Source organism: Bidens hawaiensis, unplaced genomic scaffold (assembly GCF_021521415.1).
Source record: "Bidens hawaiensis isolate Kalapana, Puna unplaced genomic scaffold, B.hawaiensis_p1.1 tig00008542_1, whole genome shotgun sequence".
NCBI lineage: Eukaryota > Viridiplantae > Streptophyta > Magnoliopsida > Asterales > Asteraceae > Bidens > Bidens hawaiensis.
In genome coordinates this window covers 945,358-961,291 of record NW_027491613.1, presented here as the reverse complement: position 1 = coordinate 961,291, position 15,934 = coordinate 945,358, and the positions used below count along the sequence as shown (strand labels likewise).

Here is a 15,934-nt window from a genome sequence, read left to right as displayed (position 1 = left end):
AGTTTCACTGTTAGTTGAGTTAAGTTAGTTAAGTTTAGTTACTTTTAATAATTAAGACAAATAAATATATTATTTAGGCAGGACTTATATTAGTGATGTAATTTATGAATACATGACACGTATATGATTGCTTACACATGTAATGTATCACAAATACACTTGTTAAAGTCACACACGATTCACAAACGAAACACGAAACATGTTATGTGCATAGGTATTATGTGCCGGGTCTAGAGACTCGATAATATTCCGACACTTAGAAAAATTTCTTTGTTGTTTTAGAACGCTAGAGAGAGTTTTTCTGTGATGCGCATCTTGTTGATTTAAATTGGGAATTTCTTCGCAAACAGTGAGTTTCACTTTCCCCTTTTAAACTTTTTAAACGATTTTCTCTTGGGGGAGATAACATACTCCGAAAACGCATTTGAGATTTTGTTAATATAGATTATATATCACTTGTAAAGACTAAGTGGCAAACGCGTAAACTAAAGTCCTTCATAACATCGAACCGGTTAATATTTGGAATAGCGAGTCATTGTTGAGTAGTACTACTGGGTTTGACAAACCCCACCCAACGCTAAACTCGACTAGAGGTCGAGCGGGTGTAATCTTGGCTAAACACATACCATGGTCTGGATGACCTGGTGGCAAGGCAAATTGATAAACAGTCAACTTCTGTGTCGAACACTTAGTAATACTTGCTTTATAGGCTAGCTACCTATAGATATATAATTGACATAACACTATCTGGTAACGCAAAACGCTGTAACGCTGTAACGCTGTAACGCAAAACGCTGTAACGCAAAACGCTGTACGCAAAACGCTGAACGCAAACGCTAAACATTTATTTATATATAACTTGTGAACTCACCAACCTTGTGTTGACACTTTTAGTATGTTATTGTCAGGTAGCCGAGGCGGGCGAACGGTTTAGGAACATGCATTGCTTGAAACGTTTTTAATTATGCAAAACTTATTTTTAACTATTATCATTGGGTTTTAAGTCGTCCTGCGTGACGTAACATTGTTTGCTATGGTTTTACGCTTCCGCATTAAATTACTCGTAAACGTTTTTCATGGTTTTGAAACTTTGTTTTATGGTTTGATTATAACTAATGATTCTGATCCTGTTAGTTCACACCCTCTGACGGTAAAACTCCGTTAGTGGATTTTGAGGGTGTGACACCGCAGAAGTAGCAGCAGTGGACTTTGAGCCTTGGAAGACAAGAGTTTTTATCTTGCTCCCGGCAACACTGGTCCTTTGTACTCCCACGAGGTGGAAGAGACAGTGGCAATGAGGTTTTTTATGAGAGAGAGAGAAGTTGATAAAGGCATGGTGGTTGAAGCAGAGGTTTGTTGAGAGGCCATTGGTAATAGTATAGGTAGAAAAGATTGAAAACTGATGAGAAATCTTCTAGATTAAAGCACCAATTGCCCCACGGTGGTGGGCGCCAAATTGTTTTGGTCAAAAATCGGTTTATGGATAATGTAACCAAATTTGTTTAGTGAGGTATAGTGCTTGTATAACAATGATGTAAATGTAAACAAAATAAGGATGAACACGCATATTTGTTACGAGGAAAAGCCCTTGGTTGTGATAGGATCGCCGGCACTAAAACCCCGGGTGATGACAAATCATCTATCACTACTATATTAGTCAAAAATGTAAGGTTACAATGGTGGAGCTAAAGATCGGTGAATACAATAATTGCTAAGAGTGTATCTAGAATAATCTCTACGAACTAGAGCGTGCAAGTTGTGTGTTTAACCTAAACCAATATAGGTCAATATATAAAAAAAATGAAATGTCCTAAAAATCCGCCACTTTTCCACTAGAACGTTGCATCCACTTTGACCACGTGCTAGATACTTAGGACTGCGAATTACTGGGCTGACTTAGTCGCTTAGCCGTTATATACCTGTTAAGTACAATACCATTCAAAGAATACAATCATTAGTAAATAATTTACAATGAGGATCCTTAATCCTGAGCCACATATCTTAAGGATAAATGATTCATAAGCCATGTAAGGATAACATATCCTCAGCACAAAAATCTGTGCCCTGATAGAAATCATATTAGAGTTTTTTTATTTTTTTTTATTTACAATCTTCAACAATATACGTAGTATAATATGTTAATGATAAAATTTAAAATTATATTATTTTCAATATTAAAAAAAAAACGTTTGTTGTTGATTTATCACCAAGTATGTTGTGGAATATATTCTAACAATGTATAGTGGTATAATATGTAAATATTTATTTTTATAAAAGTATATAGATATAATATAAATAGAGGTTAAAAAAAGTGAATAATTTAATCATGTTATATATATGATATCAATGTAGTGTAAAAGAAAAGTGAATAATTATTAATTTATGTCATATACTAGTTTTGGTGGGAAAAAAATTGTATCGATTAACCACAACCCGACACGTATCTATAATTATTTTACTTTATTAGAATATGTAGATATATAACAAAATTTGAAAATTACAATGATTTCGAAACGCCATGTGTGGTCGTCTACCTTGCACTTGGCCTGGGCCAGCCATGCATGGTGTCACAATTATCTTCTCTAAATATGATATAAATTCCAATATGGACCCATAGTCACGTACCCGTCACCAAAAAATGACATGACTTATGACCAAGGCTATTGTGACCGTGACCTTCACATACCAATGATACGAATTAAGCAACGTAATTTCATTTAGCATTGACACGTTCTTAGCAAAATTACACATGCCAGATTATCTTTTCACATAAAAGCACACTTCTAACTGCTCGAGTATTCTAATAATTTCACACACTTAACCGGGCATTTTAACAACTCTCGCACTAAGGTCGAAAACACACATCACACAATTAATTCCATATATACAACTGCGTATCGTAAAAATATAAAATCAAAACTAGGCATATCGAATAAGTGACAAACTTTTTAGGAACCACTTGGCTCTAACTAAGCCTAACACTTAAATTCATGGAAAATGACCCCGAACACCACCACAAACTGACATGACATGTATCACACATAGACTACGCAGGAGACTAAATAGAATGATAAGGCCAAGATAGTGCCTACATGCTGGAAGGTAAGCCCGATTCATTGCCTACACATTGAAAAATAGGTTCCTTTGAAGCTAATCTACGTAGGCACCATAGTTTCTTACACGCTGTAGAATTAGCACTTTAAAGCAGACCCAAATAGCTAGAATTTTGAAGTTTTTTCATGTCCACATGCATGTTTTAAAGATTTCCCCTTTATTTATCTAAAACTGCTATTGATAAGAAATTATAGGCGCAAATGATACTACATAGGACCACCATCCAGGATTCAAGCAAACCCCACAAAAAATAGACGTTTTATTTCTTGCTCGATCAATCCAAATTCTACTTTTATTTCCTATATTCAAAACTGAATGAAAATATTTATAAGTTAATATTGCAAAAGACTTACTGATTTTAAGTCTATGGAGGAAAGAAGAGTGATCAAGACGAAGTTCATCATTCCCTTTCTTGTTGTAATATTTGCATCAATATGTTGTTCCATTGCTGTAGACACCATATCTGCAAACCAAATCGTTAAACATAATGAAACCATCGTTTCGCCGCGAGAAACCTTTGAGCTTGGTTTCTTTCGCCCCGTTAACTCCACAAACCATTATGTCGGAATTTGGTACAAGACAATTCCCAAACAAACTGTTGTATGGGTAGCCAACCGTAACAAACCACTTACCGATAACTCCAGCGAGCTAACTCTCACCCTTCAGGGAGTTTTAATTCTCCGCAACCCCACCACCGGTGTTGTCATATGGTCAACAGGAAACTCATCATCAGCAGTGTCGGTTAAAAATCCGATTGGTCGGCTTTTAGATACAGGCAACTTTATAATTCAAGAGGAAGGTGGGGACATCAATCAAGAAGATCCGATATGGCAAAGTTTCGACTTTATTACAGACACTTTACTTGCTGGAATGAAGCAGGGCCGGAATTTTGTTACCGGGATTGAAAGAAACATGACGTCATGGAAATCTAATGATGACCCTGCTTTGGGTGATTTTTCGTATTGGATTGATACCAGGGGTTACCCTCAGTGTAACCTATGCGAAAGAGGCGGGAAAATAAAGTTCAGGGCAGGTCCATGGAATGGACTCAGGTTTACAGGAATTCCTTATATGAAACCCAACGAGTTTTTCACCTTCACATTTGTTCTTAATTCTAATGAAGTTTACTACCAATATGAACTTAAAGATAATTCAGTTTTCATGAGGCTGGTATTAAATACCAGTGGTCATCCAGAGCGCTTGTTATGGAGTCATAGCAAACAAGAATGGGCCCTTTTTAACTCCCCAATAAAAGATAACTGTGATGAGTACGCGGTGTGTGGGCCATACGGGAGCTGCAACATCGAAGACTCCCCAAATTGTCAATGTTTGAAGGGGTTTGAACCCAAATCTCCTGATCAGTGGAGGGATACAAATTGGTCGAGTGGATGTCGACATACAATCACTTTGGATTGTAAATCTACAGAAGGGTTCAAAATGTACTCTAATTTGAAGTTACCAGACACTACGGAATCATGGTATGACCTGACCATGACCCTTGTAGAATGTGAGAAGAAGTGTAAAAGTAATTGTTCGTGTACTGCGTACACATATACGAATAGATCAGGGAGTGGGAGTGGGAGTGGTTGCGTGCTATGGTTTGGTGGCCTAATCGATATTAGAACATTTGCTGAAGATGGGGACTCGCTTTATATAAGATTGTCAGCTTCTGAATTAGGTAATTAAAAAAAATATTTTTATTTTAATTATATATCACATAATTATTTGCCTAAATGTCAATCTAACTAGGACATTATGTTTTGTCACAGAGTCAGAAGAAAACAGTAGCAGAAGCTCAAGTGCAGCGAGAAAAGTACAAGTTATTATCCCCGTAGCATTTGTAGTTCTGGTCATACTAGCTTCAATATGCTTATTTTACAGTTTCAAAAGGAAGAAGAAACAGCAGCAAGGTATTATATGTACCTGCAGTGTTAATAGTTCCTTTAACAGAAGCTTTGGTTGTCTTTTGAAAGTTGTGATATTCACAGAGACAATCGGAAACATTTCAAGGCATGGAGGGGAAAATAGGAGTGGTGATGAAGATCTAGAGCTACCATTGTTTGGGTTGTCTACAATACATGCAGCTACCAACAACTTTTCGTTGAACAACAAACTTGGGGAGGGTGGTTTTGGACCCGTTTACAAGGTATTGTTTCATGATTCCATGTTCTTCCATGTAATCATAAGTTGATTCGTTTAAGTTACAATTATATGTTGCTGAATCAGAAAGAGAACAAGTCGCAGATGATCTAAGACAGCCATTACACTGTGATCGCGGAATAGATTGATCACATAAATACATGTTGGTAATTTCTATCTTAATAGGTCCATCACGTGTAGGTTACCGGGTTGGACCTATTGGGCATATGGAATTCGTTAATATTGTAATGGGTTTATGAGGTTGCAATTTGGGCTTTATATTTGGTAATTATTTGTTGGCCAAGTTTAGGTCACCCTATAAATGCATGGCATGGTTGTTGTATTATGAGAGAGATTATTGTAATTGAGTTTTGAGCTAGTTTCTTGATTATAATAATAAGAGAGGTTTACCCTAAATATCGTGTGCTCGTTTGTGTTTCCGTTATCAATTCGTTCTTGTCATGTTTCTTATTTGGTTAGAGGCGTACCCTATTTTTGTTCTTGCCTGGTAATTTGAGATCAAAAGTGGGTACTGATCTACTCAACAATAACATTAATAATGATGATGAAAGGAAATAAGACATAAATATGTAGTCAGAAGTTGTGTTTCAGGGAATACTTGAAGATGGACATGAAATAGCAGTGAAGCGATTATCAAAAACTTCCACTCAAGGACTACATGAGTTCATGAACGAAGTCATCTCCATATCTAAACTACAACATCGGAATTTGGTCAAGCTAATGGGTTGCTGCATCGAGGGAGCTGAAACGATGCTGATTTATGAATATATGCCAAACAATGGCCTTGATTCATTCATATTTGGTAAATGGAACAATAAGAAAAAGAATGTAAATTATCAAATCACAAACACCTAAACTAAGATTCTAAATACTCGCAGATAAAACTCAAAGTGAACTGCTTGATTGGACTGCACGTTACAGAATTATTGATGGAATTGCTCGTGGGCTTCTTTATCTTCACCAGGATTCTAGGCTCAGAATCATACATAGAGATCTCAAGCTAAGCAACATTTTGCTTGACATGGATATGAACCCGAAGATATCAGATTTTGGCATGGCTAGAACATTTGGAGGAAATCAGATAGAGGCAAACACAAACCGAGTGGTTGGTACATAGTTCGTATCATCTACCCTAACCTTATTTAAATCGATTTAGTAAATTACTTACGAGAACACTGAGTTACTCTATTATACATGATATCTTTAATTTCCACTCAGCTCATTAGTCTAAACAAACCTAATTTTCTTAAAATTGCTTCAGACAAATTTTTTTATACTAAATCAGGTTCTTCAAAATACCAGACCGTACATGCTCTTGAAGTGCAACGTTATTAATTAATTTAATTTAATTTAGTAAATAACTTACATTAGACTTGATTCCACACAGTGGCTACATGGCGCCAGAGTATGCAGGAGATGGCAACTTTTCAATAAAGTCCGATGTATATAGCTTTGGCGTATTGGTGCTGGAAATCGTGTGTGGGAGGAGAAATAGAGGGTTTGCTCAAAATGAAAATTTCAACAATCTTATTGGTCATGTAAGTTTTGGCTTTCTAATTTTGAAATGGAAACTTGTATAATATGTTAAAATCTAAAAAGCTTTTTTTTTTTTTTTGAAGATAACATATAAATATATATATAAACGAAGACATAAAAATCCTACGTGTCGCGATATGGTCGCTCCCCTTTTTTTAGAGTCACCAAATTTGCTTGATTTTTAAATGGAGGCTTCTCATGCATTTGACCCGAATTCATGGGTACCAGATATTCCTTAAACGGGTTATAACATCTCATTAAATTAAAATTTATTCTTACCAAATTATTTATGTAAAAATCCTATAAAATAGGATATAATAAAAAATAATATCTTATTTATTTTAAAAAAAGATATATATATATATATATATATATATATATATATATATATTATTTAAATTAAAAAACTAATTTGATAGTAAAAAAAATAAACGGGTCTTGGGTCTCATCAAAGCCATATAACTTTTAAACTGGGTTATAACATCTTATTTATTTGTGAAACAATTTATCATCAAATCATAAGTATATATGTAGTTTCATACAATAAAAAAAATATAAATTAAAAAAATAAATAAATATTAGAACAAACAATATAAACAACCCCCGTAATACGGAGATAAAAACTAGTGTGTGTATATATATATATATATATATAAAGGGAGACAAAAATGAGAAGTGTGAGAAGGATTTGTGACCACACAAAAAACCCCTTAAAAATAAATTCAAAAAAACAATTAAAAAATCATAACTGAAAATATAAATAAAAAAAGAAAAAAAAATAAAAAACTAAAATGTTTCCGCCATCATTCCTGTTAAAAAAATACAAAAAATAAAAAAATTGACAAAAGGACACAATGCCGAGATCAAAGACACAATGACGAAAATGAACAAAAGACACAATTATAACTAAAAAAAGACACAATAGATCGTAAAATATAACACAATGCCGAACAAAATATAACATAATGTTGAGTAATATAACACAATATAAAGGAAAAAATATACAATGCTAAGGAAAAAAGACACAATCAATGATGAAAATAAACGCAAAGCACAATGATATACAAAAAGACAACAACTTTTTTCACTTACCATTGTTTTTTTTAGTACGAGAAAGATAGTTGAAACATTTTTGTCTTTTTACGTTTTTCATTTTTTATTATATTTTGAGTTATGATTTTTTTATTTATTATGTTTAACTTTCTTTAAGAGGTTTTTTTTGTTTGACTATAAATACTTCTCATCTTCTCATTTTTTTCATTTGTAGAATAACTTGACCTTATATATATAATACGGTTATTGTTTTATATTATTATTTTCTAATATTTATATATTTTTTGAGTTTTAATTTTATTTATTGTATGGAAGTTAATAATATATTTAGGGTTTGATGATAAAATATTTCACAAATATATGAGATATTATAACCCGATTTAAAAGTTATCTGGTTTGGCGAGACCTAAGATCCACTTATTTTTTTACCATAAAATTGTTTCGTAATTATAAATAATACCTTTTTTTAAAATAAAAAATCACATGTTAATTTTTAATATATACCTACTCTATAGGAATTTCACAACAAATATACGATGAGACTAATTTTTAATTTAATAAGATGTTATTACCCGTTCAAGGGCTATCTGTGTTTGGAGACACTCATACCTGGAGATTTGGGTCAAATGCATGAGAAACCTATAGTGGTTTGAGAATGTATGGAGCAACCGGAGAGCTTTTAAAGGTTTCGTTTATATATATATTATATGTATATTTATCTTAATTATATATAAACAAAACCTTTAAAAGCTCACTATTTGCTCCATACTTTTTCTTAAGTTAACATATTGCTTTATTTGTAAATGAAGGCTTCTGATGCATTAGACACGAATTCACATGTATGAGTCCCACTAAACCAGATAACCCTTAAACGGGTTATAACATCCTATTAAATTAAAAGTTAATCTCACCAATTATTTGATACGAAAATTTCTACTCCCTCCGTCCCATTATAAGTATCATAGTTTGACTTTTCAAGTCTTTCTTTTGCAACCTTGACCGTATATATTTTTTTTCGTGTCATATAATACTTGATGAGAATTATATCAATGTAAAATACATTTAAAACCCAATCCATTCATATATTTTACATTAAGTATTATATAACACAAACAAAAATATTGCCGATCAAAGTTAAACAAGAAAGACTTGAAAAATCAAACTAGGACACTTATAATGGGACGGAGGGAGTATAAAATTGGGATATACTAAAAATTAATATCCTATTTAAAAAAATAATTTATTTATAATTAAGAAACAATTTTATAGTAAAAAATAAACAGATCGTGGTTCTCACCAAACCGAGATAACTTTTAAAATGGGTTATAACAACTTATTTATTTGTGAAACCCTCTCATTATCAAATCCTAGTTACATTATTAACTTGATTATAATAAATAAAATTAAAATCCAAAAAATAAATAAATATTAGAAATAAATAATGTAAAACAACCGCGTAATACGGGGAATAAAAACAAGTATATTTATATATAAATAACTACTAGTATGATTAGTAGGTATGTGATTTGGGTGTTTTAAAAGTTACCTAACGTAAAATGAGAACATGTTGGTGATGCAATTTGTCTTTGTGAAACTTTGAAACTTATGAGTTGTGTTCATTGTTTTTACAGGCATGGAGCCTTCATAATGAAGGCAGATCGTTGGAGTTGGCTGACAAGTGCTTAGGTGAATCAATTAACGTGTCTCAGGTTTTACGGTCAATCCATGTTAGTTTATTGTGTGTTCAACGTCACCCAGAAGATAGGCCAACTATGACTAATGTGATCCTCATGCTGGGGAGTGAGGGTCCATTACCTTCACCCAATGAACCAGGATTTTATGTTGGGGACACTAAACACGATACTACTCCAGTTTCAAGCTCATGTGGAATAAGTAACAATGAACTAAGCATTTCTGTGTTGAGTGGTAGATAAAATGAAAGTTTCATGCACAGAAGAAAAACCTTCCCGCTGTAAGCTTATTAAGCATATCATATCATAGTATGAAAAATGTGAACTTTGGTTTATCTTTCTACTTGGATGGACAAATATATATAATTTTATTGCTATTAACTATTTTTTATAGTGATTTTACAGAACATCAGCCTAACTCATAGCTTGTATTCTATATCTAATTAATAACTTCTAGTTGTGAGGAAAGCGCATTAAACCCGTTATACAATAAAAGGGATCATAAATCTACTTGTTTACAAGGACATCTTCTGACTACAATGAAATAACTAAGGCAGAGAACTTTGTATTCTATTAATTCGACTCCCGCAAGTTTCATTGGTGGCACATTGGTCCTCTCGAGGCATGTGCTCAAGGTCGTCGATCATGCGTGCTAAAGTATTTAGTTTCTATATTTGGTCTCTTCGTAATCTTCATCCCATTGACATTGGAATTATGAAAGGTATAATCGTATTCGATATATTATGTTTAAATACAATAACAAAGAAGATAAATATAGCAAGTCTATCAATGCTAATAAAGAATGAAATCAGTATAAAATAAAGAAGGATATGGGGAATCCTCTCAAATCCTTAACACCCCCCCCCCCCCTTTTCAAGCGAACCGGTGGAGAAGACACATGAAGCTTGCCTCGGAGTCTTCAAATAAATTGATCGAGGAGTCTTGAAATAAAGGGCTCGGTAACGGTTTAGTAAAAAAGATATGCCGAGCTTGGTAGGAACAAACCGTGTAAGAAGTTTCCCCGATAAGACAAGTTTTCCCCGACAGTCAGTGTCTTACTGGTTCGCTCGTTTATGAGAAACAATATTTTGCAGAAAAATAATAACTAAGGTGTTGAAAACCAAAATAAATAAAACAATACATAAATATTTGCCTTTACCTTATTTCCTTACTTAGAGATTGCATAAGTCAAAATCAAGGGATCCATAATCTTTTTTATTGTATTTCCATGATTAAACCAATAGGCTGCCTATTTATTATATATCTTTCTTCTTTTGTAATACATATCAACAAGAACAGAATACACAGTTTTAATTACAATTCAATATTATTTGATTCCTAGTAAAAACATGGTATCAAAGCAGTGTTTATGATCCTTAGATTAAACTTGCTCAACGCTCGTCAATCGTTATCCCCAATTCAACCACCAATTTCAGCCGCTAGCAAACATAAATCAACATCAATTAGTATCTCAAACCTTAGTTCTTCAATAGAGACCACCATTTGTCAAATCAAATCACAACAACAACAATTTCTTCAACCGAATCAAAAAGTTGGGCCGATTGGTACTGCCGGATATGTAGACGCAGGCTGTGGTGGTGTAGCATCCGCTGAAGATGGTGGATGTAGTGGTGTAGCATCCGCTGGAGATGGTGGATTTGGCGACAGAGGATATAGTGGCTTTGGTGGTGTAGTGATAAAAGATGGAAGCCATGGAACTGCCCAGATTCATTGTAACAGGGTCGATAAATTATTCTCAAACCCACTTATTTGCAACCCTAATTTTGTTAATCCTGTAGTTTTAAATCTTTTAAATAAACCTCCTGAAGAATTCTTAAAGTCTGAAATCCACCCTAAAGATAATAATAATAATAATAGGAGAAGTTAATATGGCCAAAACATGTGAAAATTTTAATAAATCATGGATTTTTGACTGTTTTGTTATGACACCATGACTTTTAAATTATCTGACATAATTTCAAATACTAAACCTAAAATTAACTATATAAAAATCGCTAATGGTGGAATGGTTCCGTAAAGGCAGGAGAAACTATTGAAATATCTCCCACCTTAAAACTTTCAAACTGTCTTTATGTCTCATCTTTGTCACATAAACTTTTATCTATTAGTCATGTGACAAAAGAGTTAAACTGCTATGTTTTAACGCACCCGACCTTTTGTATTTTACAAGATATTAGGACGGGAAAGATTATTGGGCGTGGCACTGAACGCCACGGATTTACTATGTAAAAGAAGTGACTCAAGATGCAGGGAATCGTGAAACTCCCACGATCGGACATCTTCTATGGTAACTTTCTCTGCAAGATTGCAGAGCAACTAGCACTAAATGGGATGGAAGAGACCTCAGCTAACTTCTTCTTGTTCGAAAGAATATTCTTGAGGAACTTTGCATATTTCGGAATTTGAGTGAGTGCCTCAAGGAATGGAATGTTAAGGTGAAGTTGCTTCAAAAGATCAAGAAATTTGGAGTTCTGCTACTCGTTTCTATCCTTGCGGAGTCTCCCAAGGTATGGAACTCTAGGTTTGTAGACTCTCGTTGGTGTGCTGGGTAACTGCTGGTCCTCGGCATCGGCCGTACTTCCTGGGCTGCGCCTCTGATGCACCTTCAAGCCCAAAAGAAAAGACATCTGCCGCTCTACAAGTGCAAGGTATCTTTGGAAAGACAAGAAAGAGGGATACAGAAATAATAAAATTTGGGCTGGATTACAAGAGAAGTAAGAAGCGATACACGCAATCATGGTAAAATACGTTTATACTTGTATGTAACGGTGATCATTATAATGTTAGTGAACGGGGTTATGGATCACTCACAAGGTTATAAGTTCGATGGAGAGGGTTATTTAACAGTGATTTTGCCGTATGAAAATAAACTACGTAATCACAATAGGATTTTATTTTTATTTTATTTATTTGTTTTTTTTTACTTGTTTGATTTTCTTAATCAAGAAAGCAAATGTGGATATGAGAGAGTTAAGTGTTGCTCGCTTTTCTTAGAAAAAACACAGATACAAAAATTTATAATTTATTATGAAAGACATCATGCCAAAGAATACCAAGTTTTTTTTTGATAATTTGGAAAAACGTACGCAAGGTATGGAAGTAAAAAAGAAAACCAAATTTTAAGTAGAACCATGTGTTTGTCAAATACAACTTTAGCGTGCTACTTTTTCTTTGATTACATGATGTTGCATTCTTTCGATACAGGAAGCTTTCAATTTATCTGCCATTCAACATTGAAAGGCTTAGTTCATTGTTAGAACTTGTTCCATATGAGCGTGAAATTTGTGTGGAATTCTGATTAGTTGTTCCAATGTAAAAGCCTGGTTCTTGTGGTAAAGGCAATGAGCCCTCGCTCTCCAACATTAAGATAGCAGAGGACATAGTTGGCCTATCTTCAGGGTGTCGTTGAACACACAACAAACCAACATGTATTGAACGTAAAACCTGAGACACATTGATAGATTCACCAAGGCATTTGGAAACTAATTGCAAAGATTGGTCTTCATTATGGAGTCTCCAGGCCTGTGAAAGAAAAAAAGAGCACAAATATTATGTTTCTTTGTTTTAAAAGGTAAAATAACATTGAAAACAGTTAACCACTTTGTTCTTATTCTTTGTTTGGGTAAAAATTAGCATGCCACTAACCATATCCTCATTTTGATACTTTAGCTTACCGTATGTTTAAATGTGTTTTAATAAAATCTTAATAAGTTGGCTACCTTTTGTTAGTGAAAACTTACACATCCAAATATCCAATAAGAAAAGCCAAAGCTTTTTACACTTTCATGCAATTTATTGGCAATTTTAGAGTTAACGAAACCGAACTCACATGTCCAATAAGGTTGTTGCAATGCTCTTTGTAGACAAATGTCCTGTTTTTCTCCCCGAACACAACTTCTAGCACTATTACACCGAAGCTACATACGTCTGATTTTATGGAAAATGTACCATGTCCTGCATACTCCGGTGCCATGTAACCACTGCAAGGAATGTAAGTAAGTGCAAGTGATTCACTAAATAAATTAGAATCAGGATAGGCTAGATGAATCTCACTATGTTCCAACCACTCTATTTGTGTTTGCCGCTATCTGATTTCCTACAAAAGTTTTAGCCATGCCAAAATCTGATATCTTCGGGTTCATATCTTTGCTAAGCAAAATATTGCTGACTTTGAGACCTCTATGTATGATTCTGAGCCGAGAATCCTGGTGAAGATAAAGAAGTCCACGAGCAACACCAATAATTATGTGGTAGCGTGCATGCCAATCAAGGAGTTGACTTTGAGTTTTATCTGTAAGATATTTGAATTTTAGTTTATGCCGATTTTATTTCATACTTTTTGATATTTGTTCATAATATTTCATTTACCAAATATGAAGGAATCAAGGCCTTTGTTTGGCATGTATTCATAAATCAATATCTTTTCGGATTCCTTTATGCAGCAACCCAAGAGCTTAACAAGATTGCGATGTTGTAGCTTAGATATCAAGATAACTTCATTCTTGAACTCGTTAAGTCCTTGAGTGGATGATTTTGCAAGCCGCTTTACTGCTATTTCTTGCCTGTCTTCAAGTATACCCTTAAACATCATTTTTTAAGATAAATACGCCACGAAAAATCTGTCTATGTGTTTTCTAGTCTTACTTGTTTCACTCCATGTTCTTTTAATAGTTCTTTGTCTTATCTTTTTTTACCATGTGCTGAGAAACGTCTTATAGTAACTCATGGACACCATATGTACTAAAAAAAGGCCATGGAGTCATTGAATACCTTGTAAACTGGTCCAAAGCCACCTTCTCCAAGTTTGTTGTTCATTGAAAAGTTGTCTGTAGCGTTAACTAATGTAGGGAACCCAAATAGCGGGAGATCAAGATCTTTGTCATCACCTATATATTCAGGATCATGTTGAAACTCATAACCGGTATCCTTGTTACCCATATTACAACTTCACACAAAAGAACTAGGAATACTAGTACATATATAAGTGACCAAATATAGCTGTACTTTTTATTGGTTGGTTGATTAGGAACATTTTTTTCTTAGCATCAAAATCGTTCATTATAAATTAGTGTCACAAATATGATTAAAAGAATATGATAAGTTTATGCGGTAGTAGATTTAATAGGTTTATGCTATTCAAAATACATTTTGACTATGTTTAACCTCTTGGTTTAGAAGATATTTTTTTATTAAAAAATAGCTTTGAATTACTCATTCATACCTTGTTGTTTCTGCTGCTGCTGCTTCTTCTTATAACGATATAATAAGCATATTGAAACTGTTATGAGCAAAACCACAAACGTTACGGGGACAATAACTCGTACTCTGCTCCATGCACTTGATCTTTTACTATTTTTTATCGAGTCTGTGTTAAAATGACATGTTCATTTGAAATTTATACAAATAATTAGGAGTTATAATGATTATAAAACTGTTGTTTTCACTTACCTAACTCAGAATTTGACAGTCGTATGTAAAGAGTCACCTCGTTTTCAGCAAACGTTCTGATATCTATTAGATCACCGAACCATAGCAAGCAACCACTCCCACTTGATCATCTTGGTGTTGGTCAAGTAATTAAACACAAAACTCCCGTTTGAAATTGAATGTCTATTTTTGAAGGTTTTAATATTTGGGCCCGGTATAGTATCCTTACGAAATTATTTTCTTGTTTTTCAAATGTAATTTTATTTTTCCTGCCTTTCATTGCACCATTGAAATTTTTAGTCAAAATAAACCCATATTGGTCAAGTCTTCGTTTCTCCATTGACACATCAAGAAATGATTAACAAGAAATGATTAACAAATCTAAATTTTAGATGGGTGAAAAAATGAGAAATTTTCTACAATAGTCATATTTTACCAAAATTTTTAAAAATTGCCTACAGTTACACAAAAATTATAAAATAGCCATTTTTTCCTGTCAGATCTGACTGAATTTTAACATCGTCCGACAAAATTTTTGAACCTTTAAAATCGTGTTACGTGTCAACGTATTATTGGAATCTGCAGAATTTCTTAAAATTCCTTCGGATCCGGGAATTTTAGTGGGTCCGAAGAAATTATTCATCCTCTACCTCACAAACCCTAAACCTCTATAACCAACCTCCATCTCCATTTTTCTTATTTCTCCACAATATCAAGCAAACTAATATTGCAAATCGCTTAGTTTTCGAGAAAAACACAACCATAGTGTTTAATATTACTCTAGAACTCAAACTTCAAAACCCCCGAATTGAAAAATATATGGTTCGTCGGACAGTTGGATCTGACGAAAGCATGAACTGCACTGTCAGATTCGACTGTTTATTAATACGTGGGTTTGTTTCATTAATCCGTCGGACCAAATGGAAAACCGT

At 33.8% G+C, this 15,934-nt stretch overlaps 1 protein-coding gene across 1 annotated transcript; it reads left to right on the top strand.

Annotated features, from left to right (window-relative positions):
- The first annotated feature begins 3,218 nt into the window (after positions 1–3,218).
- Positions 3,219–9,922, top strand: LOC143529456 (G-type lectin S-receptor-like serine/threonine-protein kinase At4g27290). Its single transcript, XM_077025243.1, has 7 exons — positions 3,219–4,792; positions 4,884–5,024; positions 5,103–5,260; positions 5,848–6,076; positions 6,153–6,390; positions 6,662–6,812; positions 9,495–9,922. Exons 1-7 carry the CDS (start codon positions 3,481–3,483, stop codon positions 9,795–9,797), a joined length of 2,532 nt encoding a protein of 843 aa, XP_076881358.1. The 5' UTR covers positions 3,219–3,480; the 3' UTR covers positions 9,798–9,922.
- Positions 9,923–15,934: the final 6,012 nt, after the last annotated feature.

Coding starts and splice junctions, on each gene's coding strand:
- LOC143529456 (XM_077025243.1), top strand. CDS start 3,481: ATGGAGGAAAGAAGAGTGATCAAGACGAAGTTCATCATTCCCTTTCTT. Junction 5,261..5,847: donor GTTTTGGACCCGTTTACAAG/GTATTGTTTCAT, acceptor ATAAATATGTAG/TCAGAAGTTGTGTTTCAGGG. Junction 6,077..6,152: donor CCTTGATTCATTCATATTTG/GTAAATGGAACA, acceptor AAATACTCGCAG/ATAAAACTCAAAGTGAACTG.